Genomic DNA, 27,565 nt, shown 5'->3' with positions numbered 1-27,565 from the left:
TAGAAATTTATTATAAAGAATTGGCTGAGAAGTGCCAAGGTACTTGGCGAGTCAGCAAGCATCAGAGACTCGAGAGCCAGTGGTCTAGTTTCAGTCTGAAGGCCCGGAGACACGCTGGAGATGCAGGAAGAGCTAATGTCTCAGTTCAAGACTGAAGGCAGGAAAAAGTCAGGGTCCCAGCTTGAAGACAGCAAGAAAAGCAAGAGGGTCTCCAGGCCTTCCTGATGGGATGAGGCCCCCCCCATAAGGGGGAGGGCCATCTGTTTTGTTAGTCTACAGCAGGGGTGTCCAAACTCTGGCCTGCGGGCCAACTGCGGCCCGCAATCCATTTTTAATTGGCCTGCAGCAAATTCCAAAAACATATTTAGTTTACTTAAATAAACCAGGTGAGGCAATACGTACTTCACCTCGAGTGAGTGGCCCGGCTGTTTGGGTATTTTACCGCATATGGCCCTTGGTAAAAAATGTTGAAAAAAGTTTGGACACCTCTGGTCTACAGATTCAAATGTTAATCTCCAAAACACCCTCACAGAAACCCCTCACAATAACGTTTAATCAAGTGTCTCTGCACCTGGTGGCCTAGTCAAATAGACCAATAAAGTTAACAATTACACTCAGACTTTAAATCCAGAAAGACTGGATGTAGTAATTTCAGTCTATTTCTTTAACAGATTGACTGTAAGCAGGCTACTGAAAACAATAGAGGCCGCTATTGTTTTAGCTATTCGTGAACTAGTAAACCTTTAAGGGTTCTGAGTGACAGATAAGATTAAAACCAAAATTTCCTTGTATCAGTTAAGTTACTATAATTTGGCTTTCTTCCTGAAACCAACTGGGGTTATGTCTTTAGCTCCTCCCGTTTAAAGGCGTTTTATCTTTCCTGAGTGTGAGGAATGTTTTTCTTGTCTCATTTTCGAGAACGTTTGGCAGTGGGGTGCCTGTTGATTCCAGATCGGTGGGCAAAGCAGTAGAAAAGTCACTGTCGCGCTTCATCTTTGGCTTTCACTTCCTGTAGCTCTGATCCCGAACATTCCCTGTTCCCTGCAGTGAACAGCATAACTTTACATACCAGGTAGACAGGATCTGATGGTCTTTGTCAAATGACGTGTCTCACCGGAGCAGTTATTGCACAGTGTGGAACCTGGGACAACCACAGCCACAAATGCATGATTCAGAGTCGCTGAGACTCTGGATTCCCTATCTTAAACACACAAACAAACAGAAGAAATCCCTCATATTCCATATCTGAAGCCCGTGTCGACCATTTCCACAAGTCCCAGCTCACATGACATCTCTCCTTTAATTGCCCTTTAAACTGTTTTATGGCTTTATAGCAGCCTATAAAAGGTGATTTCCAAATATGACAGGCGCTGAAAGGCTGAAAGGGAAGAGTTTTCCAGGAGTTGTAATCACTACATCTGCAGCTACTCCCCTGAGGATCTCAGCCTTCCCCAGCGAGGCAGTCGCACCGCCGGAGCGCCAAGCGCCATGGGCCGATACTCCGGAAGGAGCTTCCGTTTAATCTTCATGAGCGCCGTGAGTATCCTCCTGTTCGTGATGGAGCTCGTGATCGCCCACATGGGCAACTCCCTGTCCTTGGCCTCTGATGCGTTCGCCGTCCTTTCCCACGTCCTCTCCATGATCATCGGCTTGTTTGGCTTGAGGGCCAGCAACATCAGACAGCACAGGAAGAGCACTTACGGCTTCCTTCGGGCAGATGTGGTGGGAGCGTTTGGCAACTCCATTTTTGCCCTGGCCTTGATGTTCAGCATCCTGGTGGAAGCTATCAAAAGGTATATTAACCCCCAGAAGACAGAGCTGCCACTGCTCGTTCTCAGTGCTGGAATTATCGGGCTGTTCTTCAATGTTCTCAGCTATGTCATCCTGGACTGCTGCTACTGCACAGCACACAGGCCCCTGGGAGACCCTGAAACAGGTAAACAGCTCCGCAGATGGGGCAGTCAATTTGCTCAGACTCCTGCTGGAAAGGGGGAATGGGAGGGGGGTCTCTGACGGTGCTGTCAAGACAGGCTGGATTCATTTGGTTGGCCCCTTGTCCCCGTGACTTCCCAAAAGGTCTTTCTCAAGAGTCGCCTCCAGTCCAAAGTGTGAGCTGAGTGGCAGCAGGCTACTTTCATCTTGGGGGGGTGGGGGCTTCTTTAATGTTTACTCATGGGGAGTGAAAAAGTGTTCAGACACCCAGAGAAGGAGGAAAGGTGTTAACCGGATTCGTAGAGGGAACAATGTGAAAGTGGGCATGGTATTGAAAGCAGTCTTAGTTAGTTACTTTTGTTTACCCAGATGTGGCATGACTGAATCTAAAAATAATATTTAGTGTCCCTATCAAGTGTGTTGGAAAAAAATACTGGACTAACCAGTTCACGTCGAGCAAATTGCTGAACAATTGGCTAGGCTGATAAAGAAACTCTTGGGCATATATTCAAGGAATGTTAAAGAAAGTGAAGAGCGAAAAAAAAGATGATCTAGTAAATAGTAAACTTAGCTCTCTTTTGTATGGAAATAGTTGTATGTATTTGTTGTATACATCTGTCCTATTCGAGAAAAAGGAGAACCATTTACATGTAATTCTTTAGGGGCACTTAGGAGTGAGTCCCAAACTTATTGGATCATCTGTGAAGAGATGGAATTTTAAATCTTGGAAGAGAACAATAAATCTCAAACAATAAATGCACAAGACAAATTATTAGATGGAACCATGTTTTTTTATTGCCACAAGAGGAATTCTTTTTTAAAATATATTAACAGCTTCTGGCACAAGAGAAACTTCCAGTGCTTTTTAGGAGCCCTGTGGCTTGAACAGACCAGGTTCAAATCAGCCACATGGCAGCGGTCAAGTTACTTCATTAGGCAGTGTGCCCACCTGTAATGTGGAAATAGGAAGGATAAAATGAGATCCTAAGTGCTTCGCCCGTAATAGGTACTTGGTAAAGAGTAATTACTGCTTTTCTGAAAATCACAATGCAAGTCTTTGAATTATGTGATAATCCAGCATCATTGAATTCTAATGGCTCATCTAGATTTTAAGAAATGTCAAGATTTTCCTTGCTGGGTGTTAATCAGTTTTTTTTCACTAGTAGGGACAATATATACCTTCTTTGCCTGGGAAGCCTATGTTTGCATTTTTTATCACGTTCCTCCTGTCTTTGCTACTGCTGTAAATTGTGTCGGCTGGGTCCAGTCCTTTCACTTGTCTCTGTCTAAAATGTCCTATGTGTAGAATGTATGTTAGAAGAGCACCTAGAGTATGTGTTAAGTATAAAAGGGAACAAACAAGAAACTAGAGTCTGTATCTTTATTCGATTTAAGGAATCAGTTAGGGCCTCATCTTTTTTTAAAAGACAATAGTTAATGTGAGGCCCTATGCCTTATTTACATCAGTCAACACCTAAAAGTTACTGCTTGAGATTCCATATCATAAAATTCACATCTTTGATAAAAAACAAGTATGTGTTTTTATTGCTAAGTATAAATTTCAGGTAAGAAAGCTGACATCAAACAAATGCTTAGTATGGGCAATGGGAGGGTCTCTATTACTAAGCTCACCATTATGTTTTTAATTCTAATTTTGTCATTACTTTTGACATACACTTATCTGCATATAACAATTTAGGCAAAGAAGCAATTTAGGCAAAACTTGGACCCACATGAAAGTGGGTAGACAACCATAGTTCTATTTTTTTTTCAATTGAATTATTATTGGATAGATCTGAGTTGAGCTCTTATTTGGGAAGCAGAGTTTTCCAATGTTTTCTCCATGCTAAAATAACAAGAGGCTGAAGGCAGCTATTTCACCTTGACCACATGTGTTTCTACTGTCCTAATTCCTGAGTCCTGTCTTCTTTCAAAATATTGGATGCTGCGTAGTATTCTACTTTAAATAACTAAGTACAGTGATAAGTACTATACACCTATACCTAATGCTTTAAGATCCATGTTCTGTGGTAACATGTGATTAGTTGGGTAGCTTTAATTTTGCTGAAGTTTTCCATTAGAAATTTTAGAGTGTTTAAGCCCTCCAACCAATTTTAGGATAACTACTTAGCTTTTAACATTTATGTCTCGAGTTATGTATTTATTACTTTTACTAAAACATATGGTTTGCTATCCTTCCCATCACCTAAATAAGCTTAAATGAAGGAGTAAATATTTGGGTTAGATAGACTGACATTAACCCAATTTCAACTGTCTTTTATTTCAAGAAGAAATGTGATTAATACATACATACCGATATATACCAGAAGGTTTAAAATATGAGGGGAACTGATCCTTGACTTTAAAAGATTCAACCTAAATTTCGCATAAAGAATTTTTACATGTCTAGAATCCTAGCTTGAAGCATAAGAAGTGACTACCAACTAAAGAACTGTGGTAGCTCCTGGCTGAGTGATCAGAATCAGGTAATCTGCCAGTTTCTCTGAGGAATCTATGGCCAGAGAGAAGTTTTTATTTAGCAAGCCTTCCGTCTCCCCTGATTTTATGGATCTTTTGCTAGTTCTGCTTTATCTGTCTGGTGTAGGAATTGACACTAGTGATAGTTTGTTGATGTTTGAGATCATAGAAAAGTAAAAAATAAGACCACAACCTTTAAATTAAATATTAACAACACAGACTGTATATACAGTTAAAGCTTTAAACACCCGAGGGAGTCATGGAGTAAGTAAGATATGCTGGAGAATCAGACAGACAAGCCAGCAATTCAACAACAACAACAAAAACACCTGAGCGAAAAGAATGTCTGGAAGGTTGAGTTGAGATGAGGGAGGGTGGAAGCCTTAGATCAATATGTAGGCGGTGAGTCCGCCCCTCGAGAACATGATGGTGGAGCAGGTGCTTGGGGCTGAAGTGAGAGGCAAAATGAAAAAAGGAAAAATTACAAGCATGAAAGGAAAAAAAACAAACAAAAGAGGTTTAGTCCAAACTTTGGACAGCTATATGTGAGTGTCTTTGGGGAAGAGAATTATAAATTGTGTTTGGGGAAAGAGTGTGGGAGAAGTAGATTCAGATCCTAGGAAATATGTGGCTCCCACTTCTTTTTTCCTCCAGACTTAGGGATTGAATGTGCTTTGTTTACATGTTTTTCTACTCGTTGTTTATTTGATTTGATTTTCCTTGACTCACATTATCTTTTATGTTTGTATTTAATTTTGGATCGTTTTTCAGGCTTGGGTTTTCTTTAAAATGTAACTAACAGATCTCTCTATGCCCTTCACTTGTACTTAAACTGATGCTTGCTGTACACTGGCCTTTATTTTTAAAAAAGGTCATTTTGTGCCGCTCTGTCTACGAGAGAGCAGACTTGCCATGCATCTAATTTATAAATGACAAATTTATATTTGAAATATCTGTTTATTGTTTTTAATTTGTAAAAATTTTACAAAATGTCTTTCCTTTGATTTTATTTAAATTCTTTTTGTGTTGATTCCAAATTGTGCTCATTTTCTCTCCCTATCTGGTAAACACATTGCAATTTTTCCCAGGCAGTAACATGTAAAATATTCCTGCCTATTACAGAGTTTAGAAATTTCCATCACATTCTAGGCTCCAGATTTTTTAGTGGCTCTTTTCCTTCCCAGTCAGCATGAAACAGAGAGAAATAGGGGGGGAAAGATGAAAGAAGGAAGGAAAAGGAAGGAAAGAAACAACCTCTCGAGTTCCATTTCCATCTTGAGCTCCTGTGTCTGGCTCTGTCTACACTCACTGTCTGAGAGTGGCTCTCTTTCTATCCTGTGCCGCGGGCTGTTGCCCCAGAACTACCAAAGTAGCTTCTGCTCCCAGAACTACCAAAGCCTGGAGTTCTGCTTCCTGAGGTGGCTTCTCTGTCACTCCCACATTTGTTTCAGCGTGATGAGCATCAGCCGTAGCAGGTTTCTGAGCTGAAGCTGTTGTGCATGTTCAAAGCTTGTCCCCATGCTCCTATGTCTGCTTTGTGTTCCTTCAGATCTGTCTTTCCACAGCTTTCCACAGCTGAATGTTTCAGGCCTTGAGGAGCATATCATCCTGTCAGATCTTTTGTTCGGAAGTTTGGGAGATGCTTCTGGTGTTTTGCCTCCTTTGGTGTTCTCTCCGGAAGGCCCCGTAGAGTTGTTAATGTTTAATGGTTTGTTGGACCTCTTAAAGCTGTTCCTTTTCCCTCTCTATCACATGTAAGGCGGGCGTTTTTGTTGGACTTTTTCCCCTCTTACTTGGTCATTGTTTTCTGGGTCAGACATTTGTTTTTCCAGTGTAGGTCTTTTTTCTTACCACAGCGAGAGAAATGAAGTCAGTGTTTTATGGGTCTGCCAAAAGCAACTGTTGTCCAAACAAATCTGGCCAGCTCTCATCTCTCTGAGTGGGATCATTTCACTCGAAAAGCATTTTCCAGCTAACCCGAAAATCTAACCCAGGCCTGCACTCGGGCTGTCATAGCCTAGCCTCCATCGCTTTCAGCGTGTCTCATTCTCCCTGGGCCCATCCTGGAGTCCTAACTCTGTTTCTTGACCTGTCCCCACCGGACACAGGTGACCCCTCCATCCACAGTTACTGTTTTGCTTTGAAGCTCACCTAATCTTACCTCAAATATCTGTGCTACTCTTCCTAGGCTTCTCCTCTCTACTAGTTCGAATTTAATGGAAGCTTTGCCAATCTTTACATGGTGGTTTTCTGTCCTGGTTAGCGCGTAACAAACCACTACACATTTAGTGGCATAAAACAACACTCATTTCATGAAACTCAGGATTCTGTGGGCTGGAATTTGGCAAGGACACAGAGGGAGCAGCCCTTCTGCTCCACCATGTCTGGGGCCTCAGCTGGGAAGACTCAAAGGCTGGGGGACATCATGGCCGAGGCTGTATCATCCGCAGGGTCATTCACTCGTGCGTCTGGCGTGCGGGCGGGAAGCTCTCAGTGTCTAGGACTGCTGACTGGGCTACCTCCACATGACCTCTCTGTGTGGCTTGGTTTCTTCACACTAGAGTGGTGGCTCAGGGTTCCCAGTATGAGCATTCCATCACACAAGGTAGATGCTTCCATGCTTTTACTGGCCCAACCGAAGATTCTCTGGATTCCAAGCAGGTGGCAAGATGGAAGGAGTGTCAAACCCATAGACCCCACTTCCGGATGGAAGGAGCATCAAGGTCCCCTGCAGAGGAAGGAGACCTAGTTGTGGCCGTCTTAGGAAAAAGCAATCTGCACAGCCTGCCCTCCGGCTACAATTCACATCACTGCCACATCAAAATACACTCCCTGCTCCCCAGAACCCCTGAAGTCTCATGCCCTGGGCATCAGCTTCAGGGCCAGGATCTTGTCCTCTGACTCAGTGCAGCTCCTTGTGTGGTTGTCCCTCCATCTGAAGGTCTGTGAGCGAAAGAAACGAGGGACCTGCTCTCCACACACCCACCATGCTAGGGTGAGACACACGTGGGATAACTGCTGTACTCCCTAGTGGCTTCTATTTCGGACGGTATTCACAGTTTTAAGAGGATGGCTTCCCATAGCTCCCTGGATCTATGCAAAGATCTGGTGGTGCTGGCGTGCGTTCCAGATCTCAGTGGGCTATCCGACATCTTGACTTTCTGCCCCTGAAATTCCCCAGTCCCTAATCTAATCTAATCCGATCCAATCTAATTTAACCTCCTAAGAATATTTAGGTATGTTTGCATGTCCTTTGCTTTTTTTGCGTCTGCCTACCTCAGGATAACCCTCTCTTCCACTGTCTCTGTCTGTCCATGTCTGAAAGCAAACTACTCTCCCTCTCATTTGCACAGTAAGACAGAAGCATACAGTAAACACCAGTCTTCAAAACTCATGAAGACCTGTTAAAACAGCCCTATACTTATAATAACACCCATTCTTCTGTGGGCAGAACAGAAGAATTGCCTGCTGTGATCAAGATCACAATACTGCTTGGCTCGAACTTGCTGGAGCCCTAAAACCCAGCAGCTCCTGCCCTGGTCTCACAAGAAGCCTGTCTCTACGTATTACTTTGGCCTCTAGATTCTCACCTTTATCCTTAAGGTTCCTGCCAACTCACCAGTATGTTTGGGTTTTGGGGACTAATAAATGCTCCTTTCTTACTCTCCTGAGTTTGGCAATTGATAGATAAGATACCAGTTGAACATAAAATATCGACTTTATTACAGATATTGAGAGATATGGCTTAGATGTGTAACAATAAAGAGCGTTTTAAATAGTTCATCCCAGAATTAAATTCACCCAGTCCCAGACCTCCCTTCACAGGGCAGAGCCTGCCCCCGTTCTTTGCCCTCATGTACAAGCCGACCAGGATTGCAGGTCTCTGTGGGAGGGAAACCTGAAAAAAAAACACCCAGAAGAGGTTAGTTGAACGTGCTCCACTCTTTCTTCCATGCTTACTAATCCGAGCAGTTATCATGCCTCTGGGAAAAGTCGGGAAGTGACACAAAGAGGCCATGAGTGTTACTGCTGTGGAGGTACCCTTGTGGAAACATGAAGCCAGGGGAATGGAAGGAAAACTGAGCTGGGAGGCACCAATGTGAATCAGATAGACTGTCTGCTGGGTCACCTATTGACCTTGACGGGAGGAAGCAGATGTGGGAAAGATGTTCTGAGTTAACGTGTCCACTCTCAAGTCGCCAGACACTCATGTCTTGGACCCCTCCTCTACCCCTTCCCACACTATTAGCAGATGCGGAGTGTCCTGCTCAAAGATACTCAATAAATAGTGAAGATCCAAATGGGAACTACTTAGAGATGCTACTGAGAGAAAGTTAAAAAAGGGAACCAGCCAAAAGGCCGATGAAAAACACATGGAAGAATAATAATTACCCCAGGTAACAGAAGTAGTAGTTTTCAGACAAAACCATGAATAAGAACTGTCAAAACTCAGGGGGAAAAATGGAAGATAAAAAAACATTACAGAAATGAAAACCCAGATTAGAAGCAGTGAGATGGAATAAACACTACCAGATACAACACATGATATGGAACACAGGCTTGAGAAAAGGACCGAGGAATTTAAAGTAACTGGAAGGGAGATAATAAATACAAGAAACAGTGAAGATACTCCATATCATACTAGGTGTGTCCTGAGCTAGAAAGCAGACAAACTTACCAGAAAAAATACTCAAAGATAGAAGAATTTTTTCTGAATTAAACTATAAAAATCTGCAAATCAAAAGGGAAAATTGATATGGAGCAACTAATGCATACATTCTGGAGAAGTTTCTGAAAATCAAGCATAAAGAAAGAAACTCATAGGCACCCAGGCAGAAAAAATCTGTCACCTGGAGGGAACAAATACCCGGAAGGATTCAGATTTCTCCACAGCAATATGCAATGCCACAATAAAATGAATCAATGTTTACAAATTCCAAGAGATAAAATTTATACTCATCTTAAGTTTTGTTCATTAATTATTGGCAACATAAAGACATCATAAAAATAATACATAAAACCCAGGAACCCTTCTTGAAAAAAAACAAAAACCAGTAAATGAAATCCTGTCAACCAAAAGATGAATCAAGATGAATTTAGGAATTTGAAAGCTCTGGTATGAAAAGACTGTTAGCATTAAACCAATTGAAATATATAACTACGGCCAATTCTAGGTATAGGATAGAATGTAAGTGTTTTAGATACTAATGGGAAGACCTCGGGAAAAAAAAATCATTAAATAAAGTTAAATCTTCCCCCTAAAAAAGTATTAAAGAATTTATGGGATAATGATGTTAGACGCCTAGGGGAAATGAAACTCATACATTTTTTTTAATAGGAAAAAATGTAATTGTCTTTATTTGTAGATGATATGATTGTTTAACTTAAAAATATGAGGAAACCTATGAAACAACTATAAGAACTAAGAAGTGCACATAGCAGAGTCAAAGGATAGAAGGTTAATATAAAAAATCAATTACATTCTTGTATATTAGCAATAAACAACTGGAAAATAAAATGAAGATGATCTCATGATAAAAGTATAAGTTTGTACAATATTTTTGCGTGGCAATTAGGCAGGCTATAAACAACTTTAAATGCCCATACTCTTTGACTCAGTATTTCTAGTAATTTATACTCCAAAAAGTGAGCAATGACATTTGTACAAGGATACTACAGAGTGTTTACGTACATCACAATTATGACCACAGTGATGAAAAAAATCAAGTGGATAAAGATGAAAACTATTCATCAGTGGACCTGAGGGTTGCTTAAATAACCTATGTACATCTCTATGATGAAATATCATAAGCAGGTTAAAAGAATGAGGCAATCGTATGAGAACCCCCCCCCCCTTGGCCTCATAGTTACAACAATAAGAATGCCTTTTATCTGTCTATCTGTACTTGCATTATCTTTTTTTAAAAAAATATATTGGGGTAGCATTGGTTAGTAACATAAGTATCAAGTGTACAGTTCTATAATATGTTATCCGTATATGGCATTGTGTGCTCACACCCAAAGTCTAGTCTCCTTCTGTCACCATATATTTGACCTCTTTACCCTCTTTAACCTCCTCTACCCCCGCTTTCTCCCCGGTAACCACTATACTCTTGTCTGTGCCTGCGAGTTTGTTTTTCTTGTTTGTTCCTTTGTTGCTTTCTGATTTGTATCCCACATATGAGTAAAATCAGATGGTTCTTGCCCTTTTCCGGCTGACTTATTTCACTTAGCATGATATTCTCAGGATCCATCCATGTTGTCACAAATGGCACTATGCCATCTTTTCTTAAGGCTGAGTAGTATTCCACTGTATGTATGTACCACATCTTCTTTATCCATTGAAGGATACTAGGGAGGTTTCCATGTCTTAGCTACCATAAATAATGCTGCAGTGTACATAGTTAATGTACATAGGGTGTGCCTTCATTATCTTATTTGATGTTCAGTACATCTCTACATGCTCAAAGGAGTATGAGGTTTTTATATGCATTTTACCGATTAGAAAACTAAGCTTCAGAAATTTAGTGACTGGTCCAAGTTGTACAATCATTTAGTGTCAGAGGTCAAGACACTTAGTTCTCCTGCAGGCCCCTATCAATATTCAATACAACTTCTCTTTTTGTGATGATAAGAAAGTTATGTCTCCCAGTCTGGTTACCTTGATCCGCTCTATTCTTCTGCCGTATAATAACAGACGATAAGATCATGATGAACAAAGAAGGATAGCTATGACAGCTGAGAAGTTTGGAGTTTTGTAAAATATTTTATATATTTTTGGATTCATAAAATATTTTATTAATATTTTACATTAGTAATACTTTTTCTTAATCAATAGCTATAGCTCTAAGCTAATTAGATTATTTGAACCACGGGGAAATAGATAAAATATAGGGCAAGCTAAATAACTGTGAAGGGGATTCCACAATGTTACTCACCAGAAGTTACCAATAGTTCTGGGAGTGATGGTAGTCAGAAGTTAAGGAAAGGAGCCACTATTTGTTGATTATCTACTCGTACTGGAGGCAGCATGCAAGGCCAGTCACCATGCTGTCTCTCCTTTGAGTCTCACAACCACTGGTGAAGGAGTGATCTCTACCCCCAGACTCTAGATAAGAACACAGATCTCAGAAAAGACAAGTGAGTTGCTCAGTTGCTAGTAACTGATAGAGCGAGGATTGGATCCTGGAACTGAAACCTACGTGTACATCTCTCCACTACGTAACCCTGAATATTGAAGCAGAGCGTTTGGCAGATAAAGGTAAAGGCATTTACTTGGAGGTTTTTTTTGAACCTCCCTCCCGTAATTATTCCCACAATTTCTTGGGCAAATGACCTTTTTCGTGTTCATGTAGTCTAAAAATTAAGGTGAATCTAGTGGTGAAGAAATCTGCTGTTTGGGTGAAATTGCTTCTGGTATAATTAAAGAACATATGTGAAAGCTCTTTTTAAATTATTAAATGATGATACGGCTTAACTTAGAGCTAAAAACATTGTTAGAATCAATACCAACGGGGAGTTCCCCTGTTTCATGTAGCTTCTAGTTCTTTTCGCTTCCATCTGAATTGGAAATGGTCCAAAGCTGACTTATTCCTCCTGCTTACGAAGACAAGAATCATCCCCTGAATGCTATCACTACATGGTGAGGAATTTTGAATGACAAATATTTCTTACATTCCCAGTTCTGCCTTGAATCCTTTCCCTCTTCCTCCCAATACCTATAGCTCCTTTCAGTTGCTTGTTCTCACTTAACTCTCCCACCTCTCTGCAAACCTCACACACAGGGTTTCGCCAGGAGTGAGTGTCTGGGTGTGCCCTTGTGATCTAGAGATGGTAAGAAGCACACAGATTGACCTCAAATAATGTGGCCTCATTACCGTCAAATGTATCCACAGCCCACACCCATCAACCTGGTGCAATACAGAAATCAACACCATTCCTTCATACCATGTACTCAACAGTTGGGTTCCTACAAGGTCTGACAGTTAAGTTCACAAACTCACCCTAGAAAAAGTGCTACATACCTCTCTGCTGAATATCACTGTGGTCACCTTCGAAGTCCTCCCCTTGGGAAGCTATGCCCCAACGCCAGCGCCTAGTCCACTCTTCAAAGTAATTTTGGAACTCTTTTTCTGGAATGGCCATCAGAGCTGTCGTCGTATTATCCTTGATGTCCTGAATATCATCAAAATGTCTTCCTTTCAATATTTCCTTTATCTTCAGGTAAAGAAAGAAGTTACTGGGGGCCAGATCAGGTGAGTAGGCAGGGTGTCCCAATACAGTTATTTGTTTCCTGGCTAAAAGCTCCCTCACAGACAGGACGTGTGAGCTGGTGCATTGTCGTGATGCAAGAGCCATGAATTGTTGGTGAAAGTTAAGGTCATCTAAATTTTTCACGTAGCCTTTTCAGGACTTGCAAATAGTAAACTAGGTTAACTGTACAGTTGATACAAATTCATAATGAATAATCCCTCTGATACCAAAAAAGGTTAGCAACATCATTGCAACGAGTTCACGAAGTTAATTGTCAGAACTTGTAGTCTTTGTATGTGTTATTTTCTATTTTAGCCTGTTCAGGCTGATATAACAAAATACCATAGACTGAAGTGTCTTATAAATAACAGAAATTTATTTCTCACAGTTCTGGAGACTGGAAGTCCGAGATAGGGATGCCAGTATGGTCAGGTGAGAACTTTTCTGGGTTCATAGCCAGAGATTTCTGGTTGTGTCCTCACATGGCAGAAGGGGCTAGAGAGCTCCGAGGGGTCCGCTTTATAAGAGCATAAATCCCATTCATGAAGATTCCACTCTCATGACCTAATCATCCTCCAAAGTTCCTTCTTCCTAATAGAATCATGTATTGGGGTTAGGATTTCAACATGAATTTGGGGCTGGGGGTGGAGGGACACAAACATTCAGACCAAAGCACTTCCCTTCTAGTTGCAGGAACTCAAAAATGTCTTATCTTCTGTCTGTGGCAGTTTCCCTGCTCCTTAGATTAAGATGCAAGCTGTGGGGAAGGAAGAAACTTTCCTTTACCTTCAAGGTTCTTCCAGCTGGTCTAATCATCAAATAGACATGAGACAGACGAGCAAGAGAAAATGACCAAATTTAACTACATTATGTATGGGAACCCCATGTGCATGAGACAGTCAGAGGCCCCACATGCATGAGAAGTTCAAAGACAGAAAGGGACAATGAGGCACAAGTGACGTCCTGAGCTAAGGATCACTTAGGGGCTTCAGAGGGGAGATGGGTCAAAGCAGGCGGATAAGAAGAGCAGATGTTCAGGAATTAGAAGTGTGCCTTGCCTTATAGATTGGTCATAAAAGGTCACAGGTCATCTCTGATAATCTCGTATTATGGGCAAGGTCCCTAAATCAAATTCTTCCAGGTAGTTAAGGGGGGGGGGCAGAAGTTTCTCTTGAGCCCAACAGAAGCACATCTTGGGGTGACTCATTCTGAATCCCTACAAAAGAAATCCTTACATGTATATTTTCCTCTAAACGTAACCCTTTGGTGAATCCTTTGGTGAAGAGAAATATTTCCCCTTCCTCAACTTGGATTTAGAAATCAAAGTGGTGGTTGTTTTTTGTTAACGCTGATTGAGTCCTATGTAAGCAGGCACCAAGCACATTTACATACAGCTCTCTCACCTAAGTCTCACGATAACTCCATGGGACACATACCAGTATTATCCTTAGTTCACAGGTGAGGAAAGAGAAGGTGTAAGGAACTTGCCCAGGTCACACAATGGATGTGTAGCAGAACTAGGACTTCCTTCCTAGTCGGACTCCAAAGCTCATCAATTATTAACTGCTACACTACTGTGCCTTTCAAGTTGTCCTAAAGTGAGTGCAAAATTAAAATGACCCAGAGCCTGGCCTTTTCTCAATCAGCAAGTTGTATTATTTGATGTTATTGGTGGGGCTTGCGTCCCGACCACTCCCTGGACTAGTGGTAGCAGAGGTATCGCTTTGCTGTAAGAACAGTGGCATTTTGGAGAAATTATGGAGGTGTCACTCAGTACGCTGATGGGCACAGCTCTAAATTCATGTTAGAGCTGCCACCTCCATGGGCGCAACTCACAGCGCGGCTGAGCCGCTCCTCTCAACAGCCCACTCAAACTAGGCTTGACCACGACCTAATTTTTCTTGTTCACACCTCATGCCTCTATCATTAAAAAGAGTGCTCACCTCAAGTAACGAAGCTCTTAAAGTTTGTGTATCTAAAACCTAAGGGACAAAAAAAATAAAAAAAATCCCGAGGGACAAAAATGCATACTTTTGGGGACAAAAAGGACCTTTGTGTTACAAAGTGTTACAAATATACATAGTATATACGTTCACCAAATCATAGTTTTACATACTTATGTACAAGTATTATATATACTTACATATATGTATATATCCTTTTATATTGTATATATAAAATAATAGTCAAAACATTTTTCTGAAGTGCATTTTTGTTGACTCCCTTAGCCTTTCTTAGAGTCAGAGGCTGGGCCCTGGGCAGGGCACCTCAGACACACACAGCTGCCCCTTCTACATGATTCCCCAGCCACTGGCTTTCTAGTTCCCTCATCTGCCTTCTGGGGGCAGTGACATAATTCTTGTTATCTGCCTCGATATGTATGCTGCTGATCTCAAGTTTCTCTTTCACTTGTGAATGACAAAGAAATGTAATCGGCAGGGAATACATTAGGTCTGTTAAGTGATTTCCTTTTAAAAGGCCTTTCCCTCTCATTTGGACGCTTTGCTAGCTGTCCTGTCAGGGTTCAGAGGTTTCAGAGTTGCACGACAGTATAAGCCAGGAAGTAGGAAGGAGCAGAGGTCTGCTCTATCTTTTCTTGTATTAGAGTGTGTCACCTGTGATTCAATGGTAATTCTGTTACACATGTGCTGTGATATTAATGCTAACACACTAATGATAATATCTGGACCTCTGGACCATTTGGCCCTTCCCTCGTCCTCCAAGCCAGGCTCTTCCTCCTCACCCCGCACCTTCATTTTCTTCCTGTCACCTTTTTTTTTTTTTTTTTTTTTTAAATAATCAGCTAACATTTATTGAGTGCTTACTTCGTGCCAGGGGCGGTTATAATCACTTTACACCTATTCACCCATTTAATCCTCACGACCCTATAAGGAAGCACTATTATTACTCCCTTTGTACTTCAGTGAAACCAGCCCAGACCATTAAGGCAATGGTGCAAGGTCACAGAGCTTCGAAACTTTCATCGGCCTTTATCTCCCTACGTCTTTTCAATGATTGCTCATTTTAATATTAGTTTTTAGAGAATGCCCTAAACGATACATTTTCTCAAGTGCTCAGTGTAGGGATATTTTCCTGGAGGTGGGGAGGGGATGTTTAACAGGCTCCCTGCGTTTGGAGGCTTATCTGGTCCAACGTGGAGCCCGCAGATCAAGGATGTTTTAGCAGAGAGCATTAAAAAGACAAGACTGTTTCACAAGGTTAAGGCAGTGAACGGGGCTAGAATTAGAATGTTCTGCTAATGGATCCTGTGCTTTTTCAAGTGAGACATTTTTAGTCATTTCCAAGCAAAAACCTATGGATTTTTTTTTTTTTTTCCAGGAATGGTTCAAGTTCAGGGTTTGGGAATGGGGGAGAGGGAATAGAAATTACCAGACCATCTGTAGATCCTTTTTTTTGGAATGAGACAAGTTTATACAAAACCAAAACAATAAAAGAAACCTGCAAGGTCCCCCCCCCCACCCCAGCCCACTCCCTAAACTGACCAAGAGCAAACATTCTTCTTCAGAGGTCCCCTTCCTGGGCCTCTCTAGGAGTCCTGGATAACTTTTACTTGGAACAGAGCCTTGTGTCAACAAGCAAGGCTCTATTTGGAATAAACCTTCATGGAGGCCAGTCGATTGACCTCTGAGCATCAAGTCATGCTGTGAGGGACACATGGGCTGAGTAGAATATTCTCTCCAACGGAGAATGTGATAAGTACGCCTGCCCTGGCTTCTTTGGTGGCCAACTGCATTTCGGAGTGCTGGGTGGCAGTGCCCTGCCTGTCGTTCGCTTCAGGATGGGGGGCCTTGTGAATGAAGATCCTAAAGGGGGTGAGGGTACAGGAAGGGCACTGTGCCACGGGGGTGTCAGAACCTATAATGTGCCCTTTATGAAGGCTGCAGGCAAGAAGAGAGGATGCAATGGCTCGACCACGGGTGGTCGTGGAGTGGGAGCGCTCAGAGAGGGATTCCCCTGGGGCTTCTCCCAACGCCAAGCAGGAAGCACCCTCCCTGCAGGGCAGGCTTGACTGGGTTAGTGCACCCGGACCTCAGCCGGGCAGTAAGGAATCTGTAATGCAAGCAGCATCTGCGCACGTACGCGAAGGTGTCCACGTCCACAGCGGCCGTCACACCCACAGCACTCAGGTCCTTATCACTAGGGTCAACGGTCAAGGCACAGGCGATAGGACGGGAGAAGCGAGTCGTCGGGTGGGTCCCACCTCCGCTTGGGGGGGTCTGTGAGGAGGGCCACGCAGACACGCCCCCTCTTCGCAGCAGCTCCCTGCTATGCCCGCTTCTAGAGGGACAGACATCGGCTCGTGGCCACCTGCCAAGAGAGGCCCAGGTCGCGAGGGAGGGGAAGAGGCCACCGCCGGAGGCGGCAGAAGGTCTCTGTAGATACGGCCGCCGCCCGACCACTCCTTTAGACTCTGGCCGTGCGAGGACCGGGCACTCTGCCTGCGCCTTATAAAGGGCCCCGCGCAGGGCGGCAGGGAGGCCGGGAGGCGGGGACCGGGCTCGGCGGAGTCGGGGGCGCCACCTGTCGCGGCGGCGGGGCCGGGCGCCGCGGCGCGCGCTGCGCAAACATGGGCCGCTACTCGGGCAAGACGTGCCGCCTGCTCTTCATGCTGGTGCTCACCGTCGTCTTCTTCGTGGCCGAGCTGGTGTCGGGCTACCTGGGCAACTCCATCGCGCTGCTGTCGGACTCGTTCAACATGCTGTCCGACCTGATCTCGCTGTGCGTGGGGCTGAGCGCCGGCTACATCGCTCGCCGCGCCCCCGGCGGCTCGCGGGCCACCTACGGCTACGCGCGCGCCGAGGTGGTGGGCGCGCTGAGCAACGCCGTCTTCCTCACCGCGCTCTGCTTCACCATCTTCGTGGAGGCCGTGCTGCGCCTGGGCCGGCCCGAGCGCATCGACGACCCCGCGCTGGTGCTCATCGTCGGCGCCCTGGGGCTGGCTGTCAACGTGGTGGGGCTGCTGGTCTTCCAGGACTGCAGCGCCTGCTTCGCGCGCCGTGGCCGCCGCCGCCGCCGCCACCCGCCGCGGGTGGCCGAGGGCGCCGCCCCCGTCACCCCCGGCCCGGACTCGGCCGCGGCCCCGCGCGTGGCCTCGCTGGGAAGGACCGCGGAGAAGGGGGTGACCGTGTTCTCAAACGTAGCAGGTGCCTTTCAGTTGCATTCTCTGGATGCGTGGCCCTTGCCTCCTCCTCCGTCGCGCGGTCCCTTCCTCTTCCCACGCCCTCTTTTTCTTCCTCTGCTTTTTTTTTTTAAATCCATTTCCTGTGCAGTTCCGCTGTAATCCTCTTCCGCGAGCTCATCGTGTTCCCCATGATTTCTTTGATTCCCCCCACGATTTCTTCTTTTCTCCTGCATTCTCAGGCCCCCTTTGCGTCCATTCCCTTCCCCCCTTCTCTCTGGGCAGGAGTATTGATTTTTTTGGAAATCAGTTATTATTGGGCAACGAATAGCACTGCTCATCCCTACCCCCTCATCAGATGCCATCTGCACTTTTTTCTCCCTCTCCCTTTGCCCATCCTTCTGTCCCCTTGGGAGTTGTGGGTTTGGGGGTGGGGGTGGGCTCCTCCTTGCCTCTTTTTGGTTTTAACTTGATGGGAACTATGAATGAAACCCAAAGGTGGATCGCAAAGCTAATTTCAAGGCCAACATCACCTATTCCTGGCTGTGTGTGTGTGTGTGTGTGTGTGTGTGTGTGTGTGTGTAGAGGTAGGGGGTCTGATAGGTTAGGAGGAATTTAAAATAACAAAACTATTTTTGAGTCCATTGGTTCTTTTTGTTTGTAGAACTTATACACAACACAAGGTTTCTTCTTTGAATGCAGGTGATACCCTAAACACCCAGAATGAGCCCGAAGAGATGATGAAAAGGGAGAAAAAGTCGGAAGCCCTGAATATCAGAGGTAGGATTGACTTCGGGGGGATTGGAAGTCCTTTTCAGGGGCGTCTGTGGACTGCGCTGTCCTCTTCCTCTTCTGTTTGCCTTTGAATCAGGCGTGTTAGAAAGCAGGCGGGTTACATGCATAGACTATGACCCCGGTCTCTTGCCTAATCACTGCACTGATTCTGAGGAAGACACCAGTTGCTAATGATTGACCCTTGCTCCCCTTAGACCCACCTAATGATCTGGGTCTTCACACAGCCGTTAGATGCTCCTAATGCACTTGGTTTTGCCCACCCACGGATATTGCTAACATCAAATGCAACCTATTTTTATTAAATATCACTTTGATAAAGGTGGGAAGAGAGTAGATGGGCGGCTATCCCACGTGGCATTGCTGAATGACCCTTATCACCGCCGTTATTTCTGCCAAAAATCTCCTTCCGCAATGGGTCTGTTGAATCACAGGAATCTCCACTTCCAGGTCCAAAGTGGGGCTTCTGGTGAGGTCCCTGGAAGGCACTTCATTACTGTTCTTCTTCTTGTGTGATTAAGGTCACAGCATGGGGCAAAGGTCAGCCCAGGGAGTTCAGAGCTCTGTTTCTCACCAGACACCAACACTGTACCCAGCATGTCTCCTTTCCGACTTCTTGGGCATAGACTTTGCTTCACAGTAATCTAAGAAGAGTCAATCCCTAATCTTGACTTTGAGAATTTCAACAAAGACGATGCAGCCCTTTACCTTCAGGGGCTTTGTGGAAATGTGTGTAGTGGACTTAGATGGAAATAATATAAAGAAAAATTGATAATCCAGGAGACATCTTCATTTTTGAGAGTCTCACATCTGTTTTTACAAAATGATGTGCAGAATAGATCTATAAGGGAAATCAGAAAATAATAACAACAAGAACCTATGACCTCCTAAAAATTCCAAACAAATTAGTTTTTAAAAATTTAACTGCAGCAGGGGAATTTCTAAAGAGCTTGGTCATGAATCTTTTGGGAAAGAGAGAATCTGTAATGAGAAATCACTATTCTTTCATTTATCTTTCTTTTTTAGGTTCCATTTTAAACACACACACATATGTTGTAGGTTTTCAAGATTGAGTTCACTATCATAGCACTTTAACTTCTCAAAGCATGTTCTGCTAATTATTTATTCTTGTTACAGTGAAAGAGTACAGGTAGGTGCAAAGAAGCAAAAAAGAATTAAGAGTAGACACCAACAGACTTTGTGACCTAGTTTGGGAAGCACAGTGTAAGGAAAATTTCCATGATCTTGCTAATTTTTAGTACAAAGCCATTGAAGCTCTGGAGTAGAAAAACATCAGGTGTACAATGCCTTGCCATACCTGGCTGAATCCTGTGGTCCACAGTATTGACAAAAGTGCACCTCTAGCTTCCAACAGAGGTGAATAATGCACTGGCCGAAAGATTGGGATTTGGCAGAGGCAGGACCCAAACCCAGGCTGCTTGAATCAGGCCCTGCCTCTGCCATGTAAGGCTCAGTGACTTGGAGCAAGTCAGGCAACCTCTCTAAGCCCCTAATTCCCTCATCTTTAAAAGGAGGACAGTAATAGTGTATGTCTACTTCCTGGGCAAGTTGTGAGATAAAGCATGTGAAACGCTCAGGCTTGTGGGAGGAAGACTAGCTAACATGTTTATGGAGTGCATGCTTGGTTGGTACCAGGCATCGTTCATGAATGAGTGACGTAGTATTCGTAACAGTCTCACCAGGCGGATACTACTGTCATTCAGGTAGTGAGAGGACTCGCTGGGCTCAAACAGACCTGCTTTAGTAAAGGTGGTCTCAGCGCCCGTGCCATGGCCAACAGAGCCTTTCCATATTTCTGGCTAAGTGAGAGGCTGGCTTCACCTTAGGTCCTGTGTCCTTACCTTGGAGCCACAATTCAGAGAAAGACCACAGAATGTTAGAGCTGGAAAAGCCTTAGGGAAAATGGACTCAACTCCTTCACTCCACAGATGAGGAAACAGGGTCCAGAGAGTCTGGTGACTTCCGGAATCACCCCAGCTATCAGCGGAGGCAGGTATCCTGGGCTTCCAGTCACATTTCTAGCCCTTTCCATGATTGCACACTGCTTCTAGACTCCACACAGGGTGCTTGCTTCTCCCGTGGACATGGTCCACTGAAGCCTTACATTTTTGACATTTAAGCCTCTGCTTTAGAAAGCAGGACTGTTTCCCCCACCCCACCCCCTCCATCTTCAGGGGAACGGACATCTGATGGGGATTCTTGTGAACTAAAATCATTTCTTAATTGTCATTACTGTTTCTCTTATTCCAACGAAATTCTAAAAAATGCATGTAAGAGTCACACTCCATCTACTGCAAAGCACCGTGAGAGCACACTCCTTTAAAAATGCTTGTCTATGTGCTTTCGAGTGGTTGTTTTTATTTAACAGGATGGCATGATACATTAAAAATATTGCCACAGTGTCAGAAAGACGAGCCCTTTGCATTTCGATATAACTGTAGATGGATGACTAGCAATCCTGGCATCGTTTAAAACGAAATCTTCTTTGATAAGGTGTTTCATTCTAATTTTTGTATTTTTGTCATTAGAATGACCTCTCATTCTTCCACTTGTTAATGCCTAGAGCGAATGAACTGTGTTCCCAATTATTCAGCAAATTCAACAGCACTGAGGAGTTTGCCAAGTGCTGGGTCGTGCATTAAATTTCATCTGATGTCCAATTGCCAATTCATGTCATGTGCCCGTTGATTTGAATTTTGCTTTTTATCTAGAGACAGCAAGTGAGGGTTGAGCGCTAAGGGGTCGTGTCTTTGCAAAACTGCCTTGTGAGCATTAGGACGAATCGGGTGATTGAGATAGTGCTGCCTGGTTTCTCTTCCTGAATCACAGATGTGATCCCATCAGAGCCTGCTCAGAAACCTTTACTGCCTCCAACTTTAGGTCCTCACTAGCACTGCAGACATTCAAGGACTTGCTGTTCTGGCGCCAACACTGCTTTCTAGACATTTCTGCCCTTCTCTTTACCCCATTCACTGCTTCCCCTCCCCCTCCGCCCTGGGTTGTCTCCCCTGCCCCACCCCATGTCATGCACACACCTATAGTCAGGGGAGAAGTGCTTCGTCAGGCAGAGCTAGTTTACGATCTGCCTTTTACTCGCTGGGTGACCTTGAGCGAGGCACTGAACCTCTTTGAGCTGCAGTTTCCTTCTCTGCATCATGGAGCTACTACTTACATCCCTGGGTTGTTGTGAGAGTGGCGTGAGGACCCACTCAACAAACGGCGCCCACAAATACCATTGCCTCTGCATCACTTCTGTGCCCTTACTTCTCTGGGGGGTTTCTGATGTTTCACGTACTTTCAGAAGGGGCCTCTGAGAGAAGTGCGGCGGATGTTGTCACCCCCACGTCCCAGGTGAGGGTCTCGTTGCTCACAGAGGGTCACTTTCACCATGGCTCATGAAGACTGTCAAGGTCTGTGACTCCACGTGGCCTGACAGCCGAGTCCTGCCTGGAGTTTTCCGCCTGCAACACTGAGTTCTCTCTGTCTGCAGTGTGGTCGCCTGTTGAAGTCTGTCCCCGTTCAGAGGCCTGCCCCAAGTGCCCATCTCTCGGGGAAACCTCCCTTGAGATTTCCCATCACAGGGAATACTCCTCCCGGGGAAGTTATTGACGCACCAGTGTCGGAATCCGGCCAGTGGACGGTGGTTCCCAGATGGTGATGGCTGTACCTTCCTCGTCTTTGCATGGGAGGCCAGCACACACACAGGCAGTGTTCATTCTCGGCAACTTCGTCACATGAGGCCTTAGGCAGTTTTGCAAATGGAAGGTCATGACAGTTTGAGTTATAAAATCAATTTAGTTCAGTATGATCAGCACTTAGAAAACTAAGTAGAATTGAATGAAATAGAAAATAGTAGTAAGTCATATATAAGGCTAAGTTCCTCCCACCTGCACAAGACACTTATTTTCATGTGTGTGCGCATGCTAAGATGCAAAATATGCTTCTTATTGTGGATTATGGGGGAAAATAAGTTTGACAACTATTTTATATAGTTCCTTGGGGCTAATAGTGGGATTTCTCAGAAGGAAAACTTGAAATTGGAATTTAGGATTTAGCTTCACAATTGTTCTCTAGTCAGACTACCCAGAAGTATAACCCTAGCACTTTCTCACTGTGTGATCTTGGATAAGTTACTTACCTACTCTGTGCCTCAGTTTCCTCATTTGTAAAATGGAGACAATATCCACCTCAGAGAGTCCTTAAGAGAACTTAATGTGTAAAATACATGTAACATACTTAAAATACCATCTGATGCATACGTATTAGATAGCATTCTAGTTGTTATTATTAAGCAAAAGATGGGCGTTACTCTCTGTCATGGGAATTACCACTACCCAACCCGAAAATACTGTTTTATTGAGTGCCTGTATTGAATGCCTCCAGTGCTGAGATATAAGCGAAGGAAATGTAGAGTGTGAGCCTCACCCTCAAGCTATTTATAGTCTGGAGGAGGAAAGGAGGCTGATATGCAGGAGACAATTGGAGAATATCTGACTGTCTCAGGCAGTGAAAATGATGCAAAGGGCATGTAGGAAATATTGGGTCTTCTTATTTCTATGATGGTATTTTGCATTGTCCTGGAGAGGTTAAAGCTTCGATCTTTAGTTCCTTCTAGAGGGACAAGATGTGTAGACCAAACGTTGGCATGTCCCTTAGTGTCTCAAGATACGGACTGGAGAGTGAGAAGCGCCTGTGGGGGTGGAGTGAGGGAGAAGGGGGCACAGAGTTAGAAGATGGGACTGTTCAATGTATATATTGAATCAGGATCCTAGTACCATACGTAATAGGATTTTGAAATGATTTTAATTTTTTTAAATAATTCCTGTATTTGGTGGGGGAGGGGGGAGGGCGTTGCCAAGAGTTACATTTAGTATGTTTACAGAATGCCATTTTACCTACAATACTGCAGAGAATCTTAGACGAGTAGCCAAGAGGAAGAAGTAGCCCATTTAAAGCACCTTCCAAGTAAGACTGTTGAGTCGGAGACATGAGTGAGTTGGTAGTATTTTGGATTATTCTTTATTTTACTGAGTGAATCTGTTGGATAGTTGGAAAGACAAAGCAGACCTTTCTTAATATATGCTTTCTTCTACAGTCCCACTTTAGAAACTCTTAGGTGGTTCATTTGAATCACTCGGAGATTTTGTTAAAATGCAAATCAGTGGTGGGGCCTGAGATTCTGCATTTCTCCCAGGCTTCCAGATGATGCTGGTCTGCAAACCCATACTTTGAATAAAAAGACTCTGATGTTGCTTCCTGTAAAAAAAAAGAAAAATACTTCGTGTTAATATTTTATAATCCTTCTGACAAGATTTTCACTTAACTCATTAAATCCCAGGTTAGCCTGTGCATACAGATCTTCTCTTCTAGGACTGCATGGTTTCTGTGTCACAATGGAAACGTCTAGAAACTGTTCTCTTCGTTAAAGGCATCCACAATTTGTGTTGTTATCTGTAGAATTTTAACTTTATTTTATTGTGACAAATGGCTCTTTATTTCGTGGGAACGTTGCTGGAGTCTCTTTTCTTGAGGACTTCTTAAAACCAACTGCGGTTCCCATGCCCATGTGCTAAGTAAGAAGGAGGCAAATGCATGTAAGGAAGAGGCAGAGGAATCAAGCTAGAGGGAAGACGAAGAGTCAAAAGATAATCTTAGTTCCCTCTCCTCTTAAAAATGTTGAAAGCAACTGAAAGCACAGCCTGAAAGAAGACATCTTTGCACAGCCTCTGTTTTCTGGCTTGGTGCCCTCTGAGGGGGTTGGGGGCCAGCGGTGTGGCATTCTGAGCTGGCACAGCCCCTCTTCCCACAGGCGTCTGCAGCTCAGAAGCTCCCCAGACCATTCCTCTTTCCAGGTCTCTGGGTCCCAGGACGGTGGCCGGGGGTTTTGTTTTCTACAAAAAAACAGTTGCCATTGTTTTTGTTTATTTGCGTTGCTGTTCTAACCAGAAAAGAAAACTAATAATCACAGGTCTTCACAGACTTGGGACCCCGAGTCACTGAGGGTCACCTGGCTCCCAAACTTGGATCTGGGCGTTAGCGGTCGGTCTTTCTTTCTTCCCGGCAGGTGTACTTTTGCACGTGATGGGAGATGCACTGGGGTCGGTGGTGGTGGTGATCACGGCCATCATATTCTATGTTCTTCCCCTGAAGCAAGAGGACCCGTGTAACTGGCAGTGCTACATTGACCCCAGCCTGACCATCATCATGGTCATCATCATTCTGTCATCGGCCTTCCCACTCATCAAGGAGACCGCTGTCATTCTGTTGCAGATGGTCCCCAAAGGCGTCAATATGGAAGAGCTGAGTAAGTCAGAGGAGTCGGATCTAGCACCATGGCCCCCCCCTCCAGGGGGCAATACAGACAGGGCAATACACAGCTCTGTCTTTGGCTTCCAGGAGACAAACATATGCAAAACAATATGTGATATACCGTGGTACCTCGGTTTTCGAACATAATCCATTCCGGAAGACGGTTCGAGTTCTGAAACGTTTGAAAACCGAGGTGCAGTTTCCCTATAGAAAGGAATGCAAAATGGATTAATCCGTTCTAGACCTTTAAAATCAACCCCTAAAACAGCAATTTAGCATGAATTTTACTATCTAATGATACCATAGATCCATAAAATTTATGTCGTTTGTAAACCGAAATGTTCATCAACGGAGACATTCGAAAACCGAGGTACTACTATATATTGGCTTATATTGCCTTTTACCAAAGTAATACATAAGATAGATGTAGATACATATTATGTAATATATAATATATATATGTGTATATATATGCTTAAAAACATTTTAAAAAATAGATAGTAATAACAATACTAGCAACACTTTTGTGACACATTATATGCTGGGTATTAGTCTAAGGGCTTTACTTAAATTAACTCATTTTGATCCTGAAAACAATCCTACAAGGTACTATTTTTATCATTCCTAGTTTACACATAAGGAAACTGAAGCACAGAGGGCTAGGTAAATTGCCCAAGGTCATGCAGGCAGTAAATGACTAAACTGGGATTCAAACTCTAGCTGGAGGCAGGATCTCTGCCCATACTCACTGTTTACTACCATCTCTCTAAATACATACTCATTTTAGAAAATATAGAAGAGCCTAAATAGACAACCTACCTCCCAGGAATTACCACTCTTAATATTTTTGTATCAATCATTCAATAAAACAAACCTTTATTTGTCTAAAAAAGTTTTTTGGGGGGGTTTATATACACTGATGTTTTGTAAAAAAAAAAAGGGGGGGGGGGAAATGGAGATCATGCCATATATATAGTTTAGCTATTTCCTTTTTCACTTAAAATACCCTGTGTGCCTTTTCCCATATCCTTAAATATGAAACTTACTTGTTCACGGCTGTATCGTTTTCTATTCTATAATTGATTTAACTATTCCTTGTTTCCATTTTTTCATTAGTGCAAAGAGCATTGCCCAAACCATTCTTGTACATAAATATTTGGTGTTTTCCTTTAGGTTACATTCCTAGTATTAAAATTGCTGGTAAAAGTTTTAGACCCATCTTCCCAAATTATCTCCTTTAGGAAAGGCCTCCTGCTTTATGCTCCCTCTGACAGCCCATAAACGTGCCCATTCCCTTGTAAACTCAGCAGCCCCGGGCATGGTTTTGTCGTTGTTCAACTTCTTTTCAACTTCTCTTCTTGACTAGCCTGTTAGGAGCTAGCAGTGTGCGGTAGAGGACTTCAGAGAGGAGAAGGAAGGCTGGGGGGAAATGCACACATAGAGGAGAGGCCATTTTTCTTAGTCAGCACATCATCTGGGTGAGAATGCTTAGAAGAGACCCGAGGCCTCTGCCATCGTTCCATGTTTCAGTGCTGGCTCTCACCTGGGCTGTTGTTTCTCATCCCTGTTCTAGTGAGTAAACTCTCTGCCGTGCCCGGAATTAGCAGTGTCCACGAAGTGCACGTCTGGGAACTAATCAGTGGAAAGATCATTGCCACCCTGCACATCAAGGCTCAGAAAGACAGGGGCTATCAGGATGCCAGTCTCAAAATTCGACAAATCTTCCACAATGCCGGGATCCACAATGTGACCATCCAGTTCGAGGACGCGGACCTGCCGGAGGTCTTGAAGCAGAAGGAGTCTCTCTCTCTCTGCAACTCGCCCTGTGTCTCCAAGGGCTGCGCCAAGCAGCTGTGCTGTCCCCCGGGGGCACTGCCTCTGGCCCACGTCAACGGCTGTGCTGATCACAATGGCTGCCCCCCTCTGGACATTGGCCGGAGGGAAGGCCTCGGTGATGGACGAGAACTAACGGAAGTGGCTATTGAAGTGTCTTTGGATGGCCGCGTGAGTGACCATGGACCAGCTTTGACCAAAACTCAGGAGGACCAGTGTTATGTCAACAGCACCCATTTTTAATCCGGTACCCACAGAAACAGACTGTATAGGCGAAGCACTTTGGAACTGCCAGCTGGGCCTGTGGAAAGAGCTTTGTGGGTTGTAGGTATTGACCAAACTCGAAGTGTGCACACTCTGGCTGGGTCCAGTGAGGGGTTGGCTCTTTGGGATGTTAATTGACGGTGTTGGTTGATTTTTATGTGACTGATAAGATAACCCTTTTCTCTTATCTTGGATGTCTCATGCTGCTGCTCAACAGTTGTAGTTGGCACGTTTATTTCTCGAAGCAAACTGCACTAGTATATATATCAGGGTCCCTGCAGGCTGGAACTCTGATGGGGATTTGAAGTATTTTCTGTTTTAAACTGATTAGAACTTTTAGCTGACTCTCAGGTGAGCTCATGGCCAAACAAGTACATTGCAAAAACTTAACCCTGATGGCTATTGTTGTTCCCTTCTACCAGAAGATCATAACCGAAGGAAGATAGGTAATCCGGTCACTACAGACACTTTTTCCTTGGACTCATTGTTGAATAAATGTAAAGTGGATACCTATTAAGGTAGAAAATATGCTCAGAACATTAA

General features: G+C 43.9%; 1 protein-coding gene across 2 annotated transcripts; it reads left to right on the top strand.

Moving 5' to 3' along the window:
* Positions 1–1,488: 1,488 nt before the first annotated feature.
* On the top strand, positions 1,489–27,565 carry SLC30A10 (solute carrier family 30 member 10; the record flags this gene model as incomplete). 2 transcript variants are annotated; one of them, XM_081039131.1, is made up of 4 exons in its annotated part: positions 1,489–1,936; positions 18,506–18,583; positions 24,681–24,920; positions 26,499–27,565. In XM_081039131.1, 4 exons carry the CDS (start codon positions 1,489–1,491, stop codon positions 26,999–27,001), a joined length of 1,269 nt encoding a protein of 422 aa, XP_080895257.1. In that variant the 3' UTR covers positions 27,002–27,565. The 2 variants fall into 2 exon arrangements, with proteins under 2 accessions (XP_080895257.1, XP_080895256.1); XM_081039130.1 differs by lacking the exon at positions 1,489–1,936 and adding an exon at positions 17,119–17,828.

Source organism: Rhinolophus hipposideros (genome assembly GCF_964194185.1).
Source record: "Rhinolophus hipposideros genome assembly, chromosome: 26".
NCBI classification, from domain to species: Eukaryota; Metazoa; Chordata; class Mammalia; order Chiroptera; family Rhinolophidae; genus Rhinolophus; species Rhinolophus hipposideros.
The sequence above is the reverse complement of the archived record's forward strand: the minus strand, read 5'-3'. Positions and strand labels throughout refer to the sequence as shown.